The sequence below is a fragment of the Hyperoodon ampullatus genome (genome assembly GCF_949752795.1).
Source record: "Hyperoodon ampullatus genome assembly, chromosome: 12".
Taxonomy (NCBI): domain Eukaryota; kingdom Metazoa; phylum Chordata; class Mammalia; order Artiodactyla; family Ziphiidae; genus Hyperoodon; species Hyperoodon ampullatus.
Window position 1 is genome coordinate 86,853,562 of NC_136925.1, and position 17,093 is coordinate 86,870,654.

Here is a 17,093-nt window from a genome sequence, read left to right on the forward strand (position 1 = left end):
GCGCCAGGTGTTTCTCTTAAAGTGGGCAGGCGCTGGGGTGGATGGGACTACAGTGGGTGCCACGGAGGGGGACCGGCAGGGCCGAAGGCCTGAGACCCCAGGTTCGGGTTTATCACAACCAAGTCTGTGGTTTTGGTGATCCAGAGGGGGTCTGACTCTACAGGAAGGCAGGGCAGCCAGTTAACTTGCTGGGCTGTCACACCACGTGTGCAAATCCCGCAAGGCCTTGCGTGAATGGTGGAGGTGCCCCGTACAGGTGAATAACGCGGTGATGGCACCTTCATTCACATACCGACTGCCGGTTAGGAAGCCCAGCCACTGGCTACTTGAGACTTAAGCCAGTTCAATTAAACACAGGCTCTCAGCTTCTCTAGGCTGCCTCTCTGCAGAAGGGTTTCAAGTACCACTTTGGTTGCACAAGGGTGAGGGCGTGGAGGTATCTCAGGGCATTCGAGTTGGTTTAGCAGAGAGTGGGGAACAGCCGGGGTGCCCTGCCACGGGCGGGGTCCGCTGCGGGGCGAGTCCCGGGGTCCCCAAGCCCAGGACAGAGGCCCAGGCGGCTGATGGACCGGCCGTTGCCTGTGCGGCAAACACAAGATACAAGGACCGCTGTCGATTTCTGGGAGGGCAAAATCTGTGACCTGGGACCACCCAGGTTTTCCTAAGTTTCTAATAACAGACAAAATAGTTCTGACCTAAAACAAAACTATTGTGGGTGGAAATCTTTTGAGCCTTGGGAAAAAGCACTTTCTATTGAGAAATATGCAAAGTGCCCAAGAGGGCTTTGTGGGAAAACAGGTACATGAATGAGTCCCCACCTTTTTATTCCTTGTGGTTCTGAGGAAAAAAAAAAAAAAGGCTCATGGGGTAATTAAAGCTTCTGCGATACATTTATATTTTCAGGTCTGTAAACCATTAGACCAAGCTAGGGAGCTATTTTTTAGAAGGCGGCATTGTTTTTGTTTTTGTCGGTTGAGTTGGGTACCAGAGTGAGTTGAAATGGAGAGACTTTCAAAAATCGTCTTCTTGGTGAAAACCCGGCTGAGGCCAACAGGTGCTCCGCCTCCCCCGAGGGCAGGGGGTGCCCAGCGATGCCGGCCAGTCACAGCACGGTGGGCCCCTGGTTTGGGGCCGGCTGGGAGGACACAGGCCTCTGTCCTCCAGGCCCCGGCGGTGGCTTGCCCTGCATCACACCCACTCCTGTGTTCACACGCCCCGGGGGACACATTAAATATCCCTGACATGTCAGGTGAGGACAGACCTGTGCAACAGAAACACAAAGCACGACACAAAAGCACAGCTTCCACACAGGGCGCCCCCGCGGGCACCCCCGCTCCCGGCAACACGGCCTCTGCTCTCCTCCGGCCCCGGGCGGGGGGCAGGGGTCTCCAGGGGAACCGAGAAGGGACTGACGGGAGGCACCCCAACTGAGGGTTCCCACGGGCCACAGGGTTTCCATGAAAGGGGAAAGCCAGCCCCTCTCGGAAGCTCGGGGCAGCCGTGGCGACCCTGGAACCGGGGCAGGAGCGTGAAGCAGCCGCTCCTGCAGCCCCCGGTCCTCAGGAGAACGCGAAAACATGGGCACAAGTTGGGCTGGCTCCCTCCCGGGGACGCGAGCGATTCTTGTGAAACGTGGCCACCGAGGCGAAGTTGCTGCTCCCGGAGCCGGGGTGGCCTCACCCCATCAGATCTGCAACAGGAGAGAACACGGGGGCCTCAGTGCCAAGTGGGGGCAATGAGACGAGGGCTCTTTGGATCATCTGGAGGGACCAGGCGTCTGCTCCTAGGTGCCCTGTGCCCACCGGTCACTCAGCCGTGGGCAGAGGCGCAGAAGCCGGGCCCCCAGGGCTCTGCCGTTAACTGTCACCTTCACACCGTGACACCTGGGCTGTGTGTGCCGGAAATCAGACCAGGTCACTGACTTTAAAACTGGAAAACACACGTCTCCATGGAAACACAAGCCATGACTGTGCAAGCCCCACAGGCTGGAGGAGCCTCCAGGCGCTCGGCGCGGTCCGCGGAGGAAGGCCTCCGTCTGGTTGGCTGGGGGCGGAGGTGGCAAGGTGGGCGCAGCCAGGCGTCGGGAGGCCGCCCGCCTGGATCCTCTCCGGCTGCCCAAGAAGGTGCAGGATGAGCGGGCGCCGGGCTCGGCTACAGCCGCGTGGACGTGAGTCTCTTCATGCCCCGGCGCTGGGCCAGGCTGGAGGACAACACGGGCTCCAGCCGCGGGGCCTGGGGGGCTCTGTTCAGGGCGAAGTAGGTGGCGGCCATTGCTCCCTGCAACACAAGGGAGCGGCGGTGACGCGGTGCCGGCCCCCGACCCGGCCTGGGCCTCTCCGAGCCTGGGCTACGGGAGGCCTTCCTTCAGGACCATGGAGCACCGGCTCTCAATCATCAGGGTGTTGCTCTGATTGCCGTGTCCACCCGCCCCCGACCCCATCTGTGAACCGTGCGGTGACTGGGCTCCCAGGGAGCCCCGGGGTGAGGTCCTCCCGGCCCCCAATCTGCCCTGCGGCTGCTGGGTCCCTGGGGTGCCCTCCTGGCAATGGCACACCAGCTCTGCCGATCTTGAGGATCCGGGACCAACCTGGGTGACTGGGCCCCTCCTGGAGCAGCTCTAAACCCTCGGGTGGTCTTGAATGGGCGGCTCCCAGCAGGAGAACCCCAGCCGCTGCACGGCTGGGGGCAGTGCACACCTCCCAGAAGAGGGTCCACCCCTTCTGTGTTAACAGAAGTTGTCACTTATTCAGAGTCTGGCATGTGACTGCATGTATGGGATGAACCAGGTAACCGTAAATACACCTGGGATGCCTATCTGGGCCTGTTACTGGTTCCCTTCCGGCACCCCGTGACCCCTGTGGTTAGCCGTGCAGGTATCGGAGCAGCTCTCTGGAGTCCCCGCCCCCACCATTCTGCCGTGGGGACCCGCGGTCGGTACCTTCACCAAGTGGACGTCTTGTCTGCGGAGCTGGTTTGGAGACAGGTACTCTCTGTTCACAATCCACGGGTGTTTGAGGACTTGAACTGCTGTCAGGCGCTGGTGAGGATCCACGTGGAGCATCTTGGACACGACATCCTGTGTGGGGAGGGGAGTGAGTGCTGCTGCTTCTCAGAGGCTTCCCAGCAAAAGTCTTCTCCTCCTCCTCACGGCGAGACCTCACCACCGTGCTGAGAGTGAAGCTCCGCACCTGGGGCCGAACGTTTACCCCCAGGTTTATACACATGTGAATTTTTTTTTTTAAAGCTTTAACCATCGTCAACTTGGTGGATCACCCTAGGTTTATACAGTATTAAACATTTTATGTCTGAAGAGAAATCACATGTGGAAACGTTCAATAGCGGGTGTAAGTTACTGAAATATTATTTGCGTAAAAACGATAATCTTCCAAAGGGAGAAGCTGAAATAATGACTATCCCACAGATATAAACCAATCATAACAATGTCCTCGGTTACATTTTATCACATATAATAAATATTACTATCCTCAAATCCACACATATTTGCTACAAATAATCACCAACTGTGGAATTAACAATCTGTTGTCGTTACTTGTGTCCAAAGGGGCTCATGTTCCATAGAGGTGATTTTCTTATTTGATTGTAATGTAATAGCAACAAAAACTCCTACAATGGGTTTAAAGACTGAGCTCCACTTTAGATTTACATGTGGCAATACGTGCAAATGTGTGTACCTACATGTACACACACGTACAATTAGAACTGTGATTTGCATCTGCATGGAATTCATGAGACTGTCTTCACTCGCTTGAGGCACCTGCCCTTGTGAGTCATCAGGGCTGTCCTTGGGGGAAAGCGGGTGAATATTACATCCCCGTCTTGTAGGTGAAAACGTGAGGTGTATAGTTGTTCACCAGGTGCCCAAGGAAGAGCCTCAGCGAGAAGCCGTGCTTTTCCACTAGCCTCCTCTCCTTCTTTTATTGTTCCCATCACATTCCAAAATGAAATGAAATCAATTAGAGTATCTGTAGAATGTGAAGTTGCATCACTCAACAGAATTTGTGGTCATCAACCGCAACAAAGAAATATTATACACTAATACAATATCCTTCTTCTACAGAGAAATACAATGCCTTTTAACATTTGATAACATTAATCTTGGTAACTTCTTGAAACAAATATCTCCTGGAAGGACTGTTCTCCCCATTTCCATGTGTGAAAAATGAAAGCAGGGAGACCTTTACTGACTTGCTCAAGACCTCACAGTAAGGAATTCCCTGGTGGTGCAGTGGTTAGGATTCCACACTGTCACTGCCGAGGGCAGGGGTTCAGTCTCTGGTTGGGGAACTAAGATCCTACAAGCTGCGTGGCGAGGCCAAAAAAAAAAAAAAAAGTAAAGCAGTGTGTTTTTATACAGCGCATGCAGGAGGCGGATAAAGTATTATAAAAACATACAAATCCGTAGGCTTTGCCTGTTTTCGGAGGATTGTAGGTTTTGTTGTGTGGTGAGCACAGAGGGGGGAAAGGCACAGGGGAACGAGAGAGGGGAAGATATGGCAGGGAAGGAGCAGGAAGAGGTCAGCAAAACGTCCTGGGAGGCAGCGAAGCCCTCTGCCTGCAGCTGTGACCTTGGTAACGTGTCCTGTACCTGACGAACTCCTTTCCTGCCACCTTTTCCATGCCCCCAACTCCTGCTTGAAATCACCTCTCAAAGAAACCACCAGCACCCAAGTCCTGGTCTGTGGCTCTACTGTGGGAACCGGAACTAAGACAATTCCCATACCCATTCAAAACAGAGTGGATGGAAGGAGCAATGCGGGTGTCAGGATGCGACACAGGGGAAGTGCTCACTAAATGCCAGCTGCCATTACCTCCACCATCACCTCCACCACTTCCTCCACCATCACCTCCACCATCTCCTCCACCATGACCTCCACCATCTCCTCCACCACTTCCTCTACCATGACCTTCACCATTCCCATCATCTCCACCATGACCTTCACCACCACATCCACCATCTCCTCCACCATGACCTTCACCATCACTTCCATCATCTCCTCTGCCATCTCCACCATCCTCTTCACCACCTTCATCACCTCCATCATCTCCTCCACCATCACTGTATGAGGTCATACAGAGATGGTAATGGCAGAGCTGGAATCAGAACCCCAGAATTTCTCCTCCTCTGGTCATTTTATAGAAACACAGGAAATAGACTGTTGATGCTGTTTCTTACTGTGGTTGGACTATAATTTACTATTTGATTAGAGAGGAATTCCAAGTCTGATGGACAGAGAAACAGGGCTGGTCACAAATGGTGCAGCTGCAGAGAAGCCCCAGTTCAAAGTATTTTTTAATAACAGAAATACACCCCTGTACCAGAGCTCTACTTGATCAGTCTGCGAACACTCAGGGCAATCATTTTGCAACATCCCTAAAAGTGTGATGGTTAATTTTCTGCGTCAACTTGGTTAGGCCATGGTACCCAGTGTTTGGTCAAACACCCGTCTGTTTTATAATAATTATAAATGGAGTATAATCTTTAAAACTTGTGAATCACTATGTTGTACACCTGAAACTTACATAATGAACTGTACTTCAATGAAAAAAAAGAAAAACAAAACAAAACAAAAAACACTCATCTAGAGAACTTCCTGGTGGTCCAGTGGTTAGGACTCTGCCCTTTCACTGCCGAGGGTGCAGGTTCGATTCCTGGTTGGGGAAGTAAGATCTCACAGGCCGTGTGGTGAGGCCAACCCACCCCTCCCACCCAAAAAAAAAAAAAGAACCAATAGTGGTCTAGATGTTTCTGTGAAGGTGACATTAACAATTAAATCTGTCAACTTCTCCATAATGTGTGTGGGCCTCATCCAATCAGTTGAGGGTCTTAAGTGAAAAAAAGACTGAAGTCCCCGAGGAAAAGGGAATTCTGCCAAAAGACGGCCTTTGGACTAGAGCTGCAACATCTACTCTTCCCTGAGTCTCCAGGCTTCTGGCCTGCCCTATAGATTTTGGACTTGCCTCCACAATTCCATAAAAATAAATCTCTCATCCTCTGTCTTAGTCTCTCTCTGTCTCTGTCTCTATACATACACATCCTATTGGTTCTGTATCTCTGGAGAACCCTAATACACCAAGACTGTAGAAAATGTGAAAAGTGCTATGAAATATTTTTGCAAAATTTCTTTTTTTTAGCTGTGTGTCTTAAAAAAATCTATGAGTATAAAATATCTATATTATTTACACAAAAAGTATCCTCTAGTATTCCTCAAAGATAAAATGGTGACTGCAGAATCTCCACGCCTAAGAAGTAAGAGCACTGGGCCATGTCCTCACCTTTGCCGCGTCAGATATGGAATCCCAGTTTCCCCCGGAAAGGGCGTACTTCCCGCTGCTAATCCTTGCCAAGATATCCTCAGGGGTATCATCTGGTCCGTTTGCAAAAGGGGTAAATCTGTGTGATGAGAGAATTTGTGGTAATGAGCTTCCATTTTATAGTCTAAGATAAAGTTCATTTTGCCTCTTTGTTGTAAAAAGAATAATTTTTTCTTTCCCATCATGCCCCAAATCCAGGATTCATGGTAAAGTGTAATTTATTTCTTACTGCTGTGTCTCTTTTCCTTACTCGGCCGGTGAAGAAAGTTCTGTGGACCCAAGGATGAGCCTTTCTGGACCGTTTCTGGCTTCCCTGGTGACAGTGTGGTACAGTGGTTTGCCTGGTGATGTGGTTTCCATGGTGACAGAGTGGTATATAGTGGATGGGAGCCTGGGATTTGAAGTCTGAGAGACCCATGGTCGATCTATTACCAACTCTGGCTTCTCTGGCAAATGAATTTTTTGAACCTCAATTGCAAAATGGGCAGAATAATACACTTGCAGGGGTCTACAGCAGTGGTACGCACAAACACACACAAAACGCAAAAGGTTCTTGCCCTACTGTAAGTGTGTGCTAGATGTTTATCGTCACCCCTTCACATAAACCAGGGTGGGTCAGTGTAGCCTCCCCAGAAAGGCAATTATATGTAATCCTAATGCACTTCCTTCAGTGGCAGGGTTTGTACTCCTAGTTTATGTATTGACAAAGTAAGCACCAGAAGAATCACAAAGTGTGGCACTGGGGAGAAACTGCAGGGCCTCCTCTGCTATTGCAGCCCTCAGGGCACGGCCCCAGGCTCACCGGGGCTCCCCGCTCCACTGCGACACTAGTCACTGACTGACTAGGAAATACCTCACAGAGGCCACGCCCAAAGCAGGCCATTCTCAGTCACTCTTGTGATTCACCCGGGAGCAGAGGTAGTGAGGGTGAATCTACGACCCGGAGCCTGGGCTGCCTGCCTCTTCGAGACGCTGCTGCTTCCTGGCTCGAGAAGATGTTTGTGAGGAAAGATGCTGTGACCTCTGCAGAGGATGCGTGGTGCAGAGGTGAGAACGTGGACCCGCGGTCAGAGGCTTGGGTTTTTGTTGATGAGCTGAGCTGAGCTGTGGAGCCCCAGTTCCCTAATTCCAGAGACATACTTGAACGACAAGGCATGACTTCCTGCCCTTGCTCTCTGGTTGTCCTGCAGGGGCCTCGGGAGACTGAACTCAAGGCCTGTAGGTATGGGCCCACACCCGTGCACAGGGACAGGCCCACAAGGGCCAGCAGCCTCGGCAGGGGTTCCCTGAGCGCCGACACCCACGTGAGGGTTTGCGTTACCCCGCCAGCATGGTGTACAGCAGGATCCCCAGACTCCAGATGTCACAAGCCGCGTCATAGCCTTGCCGCTTCAGGACCTGCCAGGGGAAAAGCAGACGACGGATAAGCACTTGGCAGGGAAAATTCAAGGTCACAGCATGTTGCTGTGATGGGTCCATAACCCCGGCGGGGGTCGGGGGGATGGCTGGGGATGCAGGGTGACTTCAGTGGGACTGTCGCTTATCGCCGCAAAGCCAACCCTAATTCCGTGCAGTAGGATTCCCCAAAGACCTGTGCACACAGGGAGCCCTGGCTCTTGCCAGATACACTACAGACTGAAAAGGAAACAGTTTATTTTTAAGGCAGAAGAATTTGGGGAGTCCCCTGGTGGCCTAGTGGTTAGGATTCCGGGCTTTCACTGCGGTGGCCCAGGTTCAATCCTTGGTCGGGGAACTGAGATCCTGCAAGCCGTGCGGTGTGGCAAAAACCAAAACCAAACCAAACAAAAACCAAAACAAAACAGAAGAATTTTTTTTACTCTGGTAAACATAACATTTCCCATCTTTGCCGCTTTTAGGTGTACGGTTGAGTGACACTAGGTACCTTCATATTGCTGGGCAGCGGTCAGCATCACCCGTCCACACAACTCTTTTCCTTTTGCAAAACTGAAGCTCTGTCCCCATGAAACAACAACGCCCCCTCCCCTGCCCCCAGCCCCTGGGAACCACCATTTAACTTTCTATCTCTATGAATTTGACAACTCTATGTCCCTCATGTAAGAGGAATCACATAATTGTCCTTTTCTTCCTGGCGTATCACACTCAACACAGTGTCCTCAAGGTTCATCCATGTCGTGGCGTAGGACAGGATTTCCCTCTTTTTTAAGGCTAATATTCCACTGTACCGCCCATCCATCAATGGACACTTGGCTTGTTTCCACCTTTTCGCTGCTGTGAACATGGTGGACAGACATCTGTTCTTGCCTCTGCTTTCAACTCTTCTGGGTTTGTACCCAGAGGTGGAGTTGCTTGGCCACCTGGTAATTCTGCGTTTGAGTTTCTGAGGACTAGTTAACACGGGAGAGTGTTCATGTCCCAGGATTACACACTTCAGGGGAGGGCAATCCTCTGATACGTTTACAGTTGAATAACAATAAAGAAAGCAGCACAGGCACTCCGGGTGACTGCAGGTTATTGGACTGACATTGAACGTGAAGTCAGGAGAGCCGTGTTCAATTTCCTTAGACACAAGGGCGGGGATCTTTGTACCTCAGGCGCGGTGCCTGCAGCATGGCAGGCCACCGAGGCGTGTGGACACAGCAAGCGTTCGGTGTTCAAGCCCTTACCCATGTTCACTAGCTGAGTGATCCTCAAAGTCCCTTCAACACATGGAGTCTGTTTGTTTTTGAATCTGTGAGGTGTTTGTGGCTAACACTATCTACCCTGCCCACTCCATGTGGCATAGGAGGATAAAAGCAAAAAATACTGGTAAAAGTGCTCAGTAAATGGTAAAGTAATATACCAACGTAAGGTAGTCTCTAGTCACTAAAACTAATACTATTAACGTTAGTAGTGATCAAATAAGGCAATAATATTGCTCAAATAGAACCAGATTTTCTTAAAGGGGCTACAGGTAGCATCTGGACAGCCTAATGATGGCCCCAGCTGCATATCCATCCGTATCCTGGCAGGCATGTGGACATCGTCCTCGTGGACCACTGGCCGTGGTCACCTTGTGGACCCCACCTGGGTCACCTCTCAGCTCACAGGCTGGCCACTAGGGGCCAGCATGCCTCTCTCTTAGGACTTTCTGTACTTGTCACTGCACCCACCAGGGCCACTCTGGAGCAGCTTCACCAACCACCAGAAGGATCCACGCAGAACCTAATGTCTGTTTTCATTCCTGACCTCCTCCCCGCCCCCCACCCCCGCCCCCATCAGCAATGTCAGCCTCTTCTGTTTCCACTCCTGCTCTCACCAGCATCTCAGGTTTGGTTGCTTTTCTAAAAAGCAAGAAAGTGGATTTGTCTTCACAAACACATCAGTGACTTCAGGACCTACCGGAAATGATCCCCGGGAGGCTGAAAAGGGCACAGCACATACGAGATGTGCTGCCGAGGCCTCTGATGCCCTGAGAAGAGGGAGCGGGAGGGAGGGGCCCTCAGGATTCACGTGCGTCTCATCCACAAATCTCGGCGGAAGCCTAACGTTCAGTCCCATAGCACCCGACTCGCTTCTGGGGCTTTGGAAAACAATCTGGAGCAAGAACTCTGGCACCAAGTAAGTCCACGCACATGCACTCTCCTGGTGCAGCTGCTGGGTAGATTTCTGATCCCAGGTGACCCACTGGCTCCCCTCCCGGTTGTAGGAGAGACTGACGCATTATTTCTCACCGTAACTCCTAACGGACAGGCAGATTTGATTGAAGTCGTCTAGAGCACAGTGACAATTCCACATGCAAACCTCACCTTTACAAATTTTACGAATAGGAAATAAAATGATAAAATAACTGTGTTTGAGCAAAAAAAGACCGAAGCTTCTCACTTCTACCCTCTAGAATTACTGCTGACTCCAATACACCAAACTGTGCAGTGACTTTGAAAGTAGGAAAGGGCCGTCGCCCCGCTGGCTCAGTGGTCCTCTCACCTCCGGGGCAACGAAGTTGGCTGTGTAGCAGGGGGTCATCAGCAGCCCGTTCTCGGCTCGCAGCTGCTTGGCAAACCCGAAGTCACAGATTCGGATGGATTCGGGGTTTCCAGACTCGTCCATATACAGAATATTGCTCGGCTTCAGGTCCCGGTGAACAACCTGGAGAGGCAGGAGGAATTACGCCTGGGCTGGGGCCCAGGCTGGAGCGGGAGAGAGAAGCGGGGACGCACTCAGGACATGAGGGCTTATGTGGAGTCGTTTATTCTGGGCAGGTCCTGAGGCAGGAAGCAATCGGCTGGGATGCTCTCATCTCTGTAGGTCCTCCCCCCTCTCTTTCTCTCACACTGACACTCAAAAATCGAGGACCCCGCCTAAGCCCCTTGGATGGTGAGTGAGTATTTGGATGAATAAATAAGTCAGCATGTGTCCAAGATCAGGGAGGCCCGCTGGGGCCATCACACAGAGAGACACCGGTGGTGAGCTCAGTAACATGGATGGAAGATTTCTAAAGATAAACATCTGCTGTGTGATGCCACGTTCCAGCGGGCAGGTGCCGGGCACCCCAGCGGGTGATGCAGACAAGAAGCCTCTGTCATGTGCACACGGCCAGTGGACAGAAACCCGAGAGCTGCATCTGTGCGGAGTGAGCCGCAGGGCGCTCTGAGCACCAAGGATGGGGCCAGCGGTACCTCAGAGCACAGCGGCTATTTAGCTATTTAGGGCACAAAGCGGTTTCTTCTGAAGGGGACAGAGGCCGATTGTAAGAACATGTGGTGTGCCTGCATGTGGCTTGGGGCCCACGTGTCTCATTGTCCTGCTAATACCCAGGGAGAGGACAGAGAAGGGAGATTAAAGGGCCACGGCCGGCAGCCGGCTTACAGCGGCTCCGATGGCCGGGAAACAAAAGACTTCGGTTCCAGGTCTATTGCCCCACCTCGTGCAACAGAAGTCAATCTGCAAAACCATCATCGGAAGGGCTGCTTCTACAGTCTGACCGTCCTGGGAAATGACCATCGTGCGGCCCTGGAGGAATGTTCTGGTCAGACGGGGCTGCATTTTAAAAGCTGACAGGCACACGTGCACTGCTGGCCAGGGAAGCACTGCTGCTTCCTGGGAGGTGCTGAGAAGGTGGGGGTCCGGGGCTGAGGGCAAGGGGTCTAGAAGCATGGTGCTGGGTTAGAACCCGGCTGTGTGTGCAGCTCTGGGCACGATACCCAACCCTTCTGTGCTCTGGTCTCCTCATCTGTGAAATGGGTGTGATCCAGAGTCTAGAACTGCCCAGACGAAGGGCTTAGAGCAGCACCTGGAACCCGCAGCGGTCACTGTCATTTTGTCACCATATCCCTTGGCACTGGTGGAGGAATTCTATTCTAAATAGGGCAACTGATGAACATTCCAAGTTTCCCTTTATCAAGCCCAAACTACTTTTTTGCTATACCTGGTCTCGGTGAATTTAATTTCTTGACCTAGCTCCTGGGCACACAGCGTGTGTGTCTAAAATCATTCAGACCCAAGAGGGACGGCTGTGATTCACAAGGAAGGCGAGGACACCCGAGTGCCCAGCTCCTGAGCCCGTGGACTCCCAGCGCCCCCGGGTCCCGCTCTTCCTCTGTCCTCCTCCCCGCGGGGCTGCCCGGGGGGCGTGGCCTTACCCCCTGGGAGTGGAGGTAGTCCATGGTCTTGGTGACGGTGCACAGCACGTCGCTGGCCTCCCGCTCCGAGAAGTACCTCTGCCGCAGGATGCGGTCCAGCAGCTCCCCGCCCCGCATCAGCTCCATCACCAGGTACACGAACTTCCCGTCGTCGTAGACCTGGGGGTCGGGCAGGAGAGCACACAGGCTTCAGGGACCTCGCGGTCACCCTCGCGGGCCTGCTGGCCACTGGGAAGGAGGGGCCACCCCGGCAGGGGCAGGGGGCGCCGCAGTGCATAGAGCCTGGAGTCCCAGTGCTCCCCTGGGAGCAGACACAAGACTTCTGTAGAAAATGAGTGAGGATTTTCTAGTCATGCCAGACAAGGCTCTTATTGGGAAAAAAAAAGCTTTAATGACCTGCTGCTGGGCAGGGCATGGCTCAGCAGGGCTGAGAGCTGCATGGATGGATTTAGCTGCAGTGAACCCTGGCACTGCCCCGCCTCCAGGAGAGCGATGTTCAGAGACTGACAACGCGACGCTGGCCCAGCCCCGGGTGGCAGCGTTCTCCAGGGCCGCGCTTTTCAAACCTTACAGAGCAGGGTGACAGGCCGGCCCGGACCCAGCAGGTCCGGGGTTGGTAGGGAGCCTGACCCCGGGGGCCCTCTACGCTGCTGTGCCCTGTGCGGGGGACAAGCCCTGGGAGTCCGGGAGGAGAGAAGGTAGGAGGGCTGATCTGCTTTTATTTCAGAAAAGCAGTAGATAAAGAGAGCTTTAGTCATACTAGCGTTAATCTCCTGAACTTAAAAGACAAACCAAACCAACAAGCTCTGGGTCTCCGTCAGGCCAATGGCCCAGCAGAGGGGCCGCCCAAGTGCTGAGAAGAACCAGAGAGAAATGGAGCAAAGCACCTAAAAACAGTGACTTTCTAGCTTCCAAGTCAATGATTTCAGAACAAATCACTAAGACAATCTGGCTGGCACGGAGCTCTATAAAGGATGTAAAGTTGATCTTGTTGTATTTATTTCTGAGTTTATGATCAAATGCTCTGCTTTCCAGAATGTGCCCGGGTGACATCACTCATCCCAAACCCAGCCAGAGCTCTTCGGGAGTTTTCAAATTCGCTGATTTCTGTTTGCGGGTCTTCGCAAACACACGACAAAGGAAACAGCAAGGGGACTGATCTCGTGCGGGGGTGCTGACTGTGACCCACAGGGATGTGGCTGGGCTTCACTTTAAGCTTTGTTCACACAAGGCCTGTTCCACGCTTTCCTCAGAATTGACTTGGCATTTGGAAGGCCTCTTACTCCAGGCATTTGTGGGGCCCGAAGGAAACTGAGGTGGCCCCAGTATTTTGAGGTTTGGGGTTCACGATGCTGGGATCGCTCTGGAGTTGGAGAGGAAGATGAGGCTCTCTCCCCTGCCTGACCCCAGAGGCCCAGCCCTAGGCCCCTGTGGATGCTGCCAGGTGCATCCAACTGGCTCCAGCGTGACTGGTCCCTGCTCCCTTCCCCTCTTTCAGGGATGAGGGCCACAGATCGCTCAGTCGGGAAAGCGAAGGAAGCTGGGAGGGGCTCCGGATCTGGAGTCTCAGAGCTGGAGCCCATCTCACGGGCCCCACGCTCTCCGTGACAGCGAGGTGAAACACACCTGGGTGAGAACCCACACCAGCTCTCTCTCCTCTTTCACACGTGCGCATTCTGTGATTTGGGAGTAGTGGGGTGCCATCAATAGGGGTGAATAAGCGGCCCGGCAGGTGGGGCTACCCAGCTGCTGGGGGACCCCGAGGTGTCTGGGCAGCAGCCCCCTCCGGCTCTGAGCTCCTGGGCGCCAGGAACAGCTGGTGAGCCGAGCAGCCAGCGTGCACCAAATCAACGGTGGCCTCTGGTGCCAGCCGGAGAGCCACAAAGCGCAAGCGACATCGCTGTTGCATGAAGGCGCTTACGTCTTTGAGGGTGATGATGTTGGGGTGCTGGCCGTACCGCAGGAGGATCTCAATCTCTTCCGAGGGGTCCCGTTTACTCTTATCGATGATCTGAAACAAACAGAGGTGGACGTGAGGCTTCCAGCTGGCGCCCGCGGCTGGGGCCCTGTCTGCCCCTCCCCCACTCCGGCTCAGGCTCCACCAAGACAACCCACAACTGCCTGGAAAGTCACGGCAATCCTTGCTTTCCCAACGAGCAGAAGAGACTGACATTAAAAAAAAAGAGAGCACCTGCCTCCGGACACTAATTTTAAGCTATGACAGGGCTGGATGGAGAAGGGTGGGTTTGGGGAGCTCACACAGGCCCCACCGAGAACACAGAAGGTGCTCTTCCACCACTCGCAGCGCAGGCTCTGGGCTGGCGGCCTGTGCCCCCTGCTCCGTCCAAAGCGGGCCTCCAGCTGCTGTGCGTCTCTCTCTCTGTTTGGTGGTCACACGCCGGCAACAAAGTGAGACCCAGCGTGGTTCTCACCAAGAGACGCCGCAGCGGCGTGCGTGCTGAGGCTGCGCTGTGACTTACACGTGCGGATGCTGCTTCTGGCTCCTGTCTCCTCCTCCTGGCACGTGCAGCCCAGGGCTTAGGGTGGCAGATAAAATCCTCTTACCCCATGAAAACAGATGGCTTCCAATCACAGGGTGTCATGAATGAAAGCCCACCTGGAGACAGGGGGTCACCTGTTGGTGGATAGTGACTAAAACCTCTGAGGATAGCTTCCTGGGCCCCAGCTCCTGCTTCTTACCGGGATGGAGCTGGCTGGGGAGGGGACCCCACTCAGGCGAAGGCTACAGCACGTGTGTGGGAAACGACACTCAGAAGAGGAGGATCGTTTTTGTGCGTTAGTTTCACTCAAATTCAAAACATTCGCCACGTGGAGGATGTGCAGTCATTTCACTGCTGGAGTACGAGGGAAATTCACTTTCACTCTCTACCACGTCCCAGGCTCTGAGTGGAGGCTTGCGTGAAACTCACTTTCTTCTTTAGATGAACTAAATGCTCGGGTGGCACAGGACCCAGTGTTGGAGCTCTGCCCGCCCAACGCCCTGAGGCCCCTTCACTGCAGTGGAAGACGGTCGTGGTGCCCGCGCTTCTCTCAGTTTTAAACCCACTGCCAGGCTCGGACGACATCGGCGCCCGGGACCGTGAGCCCCATGACACACGTTGTTCAACAAGGGAAAAGCCCAAGCTTCCTTTTTTTAAAAAAAAAAATAAATTTATTTACTTTTTGTTTATTTTTTGGCTGCGTTGGGTCTTCATTGCTGTGCGCAGGCTTTCTCTAGTTGCGGTGAGTGGGGGCTACTCTTCATTGTGGTGCGCAGGCTTCTCATGGCAGTGGCTTCTCTTGTTGCAGAACACGGGCTCTAGGCACGTGGGCTTCAGTAGTTGTGGCACGTGGGCTCAGTAGTTGTTGCTCGTGAGCTCAGTAGTTGCGTCTCGCGGGCTCTAGAGCTCAGGCTCAGTAGCTGTGGCGCACGGGCTTAGTTGCTCCACGGCACGTGGGATCTTCCCAGACCAGGGCTCAAACCCGTGCCCCCTGCATTGGCAGGTGGATTCTTACCCACTGCACCACCAGGGAAGTCTCAGCTTCCTTTCTTGACACAGCTTTCCTCCTTTTGTTACTAAAGTTCTAGCTAGGACACCAGGATTACTTCTGTTATTGATAGAAGCCGACACACATGCATCCTTCTAGAGGAGAGTTTTTTAAAGGCTCCTTCAGTGGGTGGTGGAGGGGATGGCTTAACATGTGGACGCCTAGGCGGCCGCGGGGAAAATCCTTACACTGCCCGGATCACATGTTGACCAACAGGGTTCTAGGACCGTCTCTGCCCCAGCTGCCTGCCGGGCCATTCAATCCCTGGGCTGCGATCTCTTTGCAATTTGAGAAGGTTAAAATCACTAGTGGTTTTTTAAAAAAGTTAGTGGTAGATTCATTTTTTTTCAAATAAAATTTCATGATAAAGGAGATGTATTTTTAGCATAAATCACAATAGAATAGGATGCAAGATAAACAAGAAAGAGGAAGCCTTTTCTCTATGCCGATGGCCCAGAGCAGGGGGAGGAGGGAGCAGTTATGGGACCAGAGGGGCGGCTCCTCCCTCCTGTGGTGTCTGCCCCGGCAGAACTGACTGGAAGCCAGAGGGCAGGCAGGGTGGGGTGATGGGGTCCCTAGTGGGCACGGAGGAGAGGGTGGGTGCCTGCCTGGAAGGGAGGCCCCAGTGGAGTGGAGCTGAGCACAGGCTCCTGCACCTGCCCAGCTGGCCGCTACCTTTCCTAGTCTGGGCAACGTGGGACCGACCCACAGCAGCAAGTTCTGTTCAGACCCAGCGTTCTGACCCTGATCACTGTCAGCAAAGGCTGGCAGCTTCTATCCACAAATCTTTTTCTGGGATTGTTTTGGGAGAAAGGTCAGGAAGAAGAGACACAGAGCAGTGAGGTGTGATGACTGGTCCCTGAGCGCAGAGCCCAGGTCTGTGGGGTACAGCAGAGCCGGGGGGGAGTGGTTCGAGCATATTGTTCCGATGCATCCAGGAAGGCATTTCTTCTACGTGGGGTCCACTTCTTGGGATTGCTATTGTGGGACTGGCTTCTAGTTCAAGCGAGCGCTAGTTGATCGAGTCCCTTATTTTGAGAACAGTATTGTTTTATAATCTTGCTGATGCAGCAAAACCGAGGGAGGCATTCTCAGCAAACATGTTCACCCGCAAGGCCTCCTCTCTCCATGCCGATGCTCAAATGATGCTGACGGACCACAAGTGGGGAGGAACGGTGGACCTGTCCTCACCTGCAGCAGGAGGCCACCCACAGGTCAGCACCCAACGGGGCTGGCAAACCAGACTCTCACGGGGCTGCTGTTGGACAAGCTGTGTATTTCCATAGTCCGTGAAGCAAGTCTGGCCCCAACAAAAGGATGGCAGACAACGTGATGCTCCTCAGCAGGTGAAGCGTGCAGGTGGGTGTTGGTACGTCCTTATTCCCGGTGGCTGAAGGCGGGGGCAGGATTGGTCCAGGCTTCACTACCATCCACACACTCTCCTCGCTCCCTTTTGGTCTCTGCGTTTCCCCATCTTCCTCTTCCCCAGCTCTCTCCAGCAGAGGCTCCCCTCCTAGACACTGAATGGCGTGGGGCTTCGAGGTGGACAAGAGGTGGCCTGAGCTCACAGGCCGGCCCGACACCCTCCGGAGGCGGGCGTTTCTGCTGACG

At 53.4% G+C, this 17,093-nt stretch overlaps 1 protein-coding gene across 3 annotated transcripts in view; it reads right to left on the bottom strand.

Moving 5' to 3' along the window:
- Window positions 1–2,151: 2,151 nt before the first annotated feature.
- RPS6KA2 (ribosomal protein S6 kinase A2) overlaps window positions 2,152–17,093 on the bottom strand; it is a gene marked incomplete at both ends in the record, with an annotated part of 338,217 nt that continues 323,275 nt past the window's right edge. For all 3 annotated transcript variants that reach the window (XM_079716506.1, XM_079716505.1, XM_079716507.1), the window contains 7 exons: window positions 2,152–2,277; window positions 2,939–3,076; window positions 6,295–6,412; window positions 7,655–7,731; window positions 10,279–10,440; window positions 11,934–12,092; window positions 13,855–13,944. In XM_079716506.1, coding sequence (XP_079572632.1) covers window positions 2,152–2,277; window positions 2,939–3,076; window positions 6,295–6,412; window positions 7,655–7,731; window positions 10,279–10,440; window positions 11,934–12,092; window positions 13,855–13,944 — 870 coding nt within the window. The remainder of the gene's footprint in view (window positions 2,278–2,938; window positions 3,077–6,294; window positions 6,413–7,654; window positions 7,732–10,278; window positions 10,441–11,933; window positions 12,093–13,854; window positions 13,945–17,093) is intronic.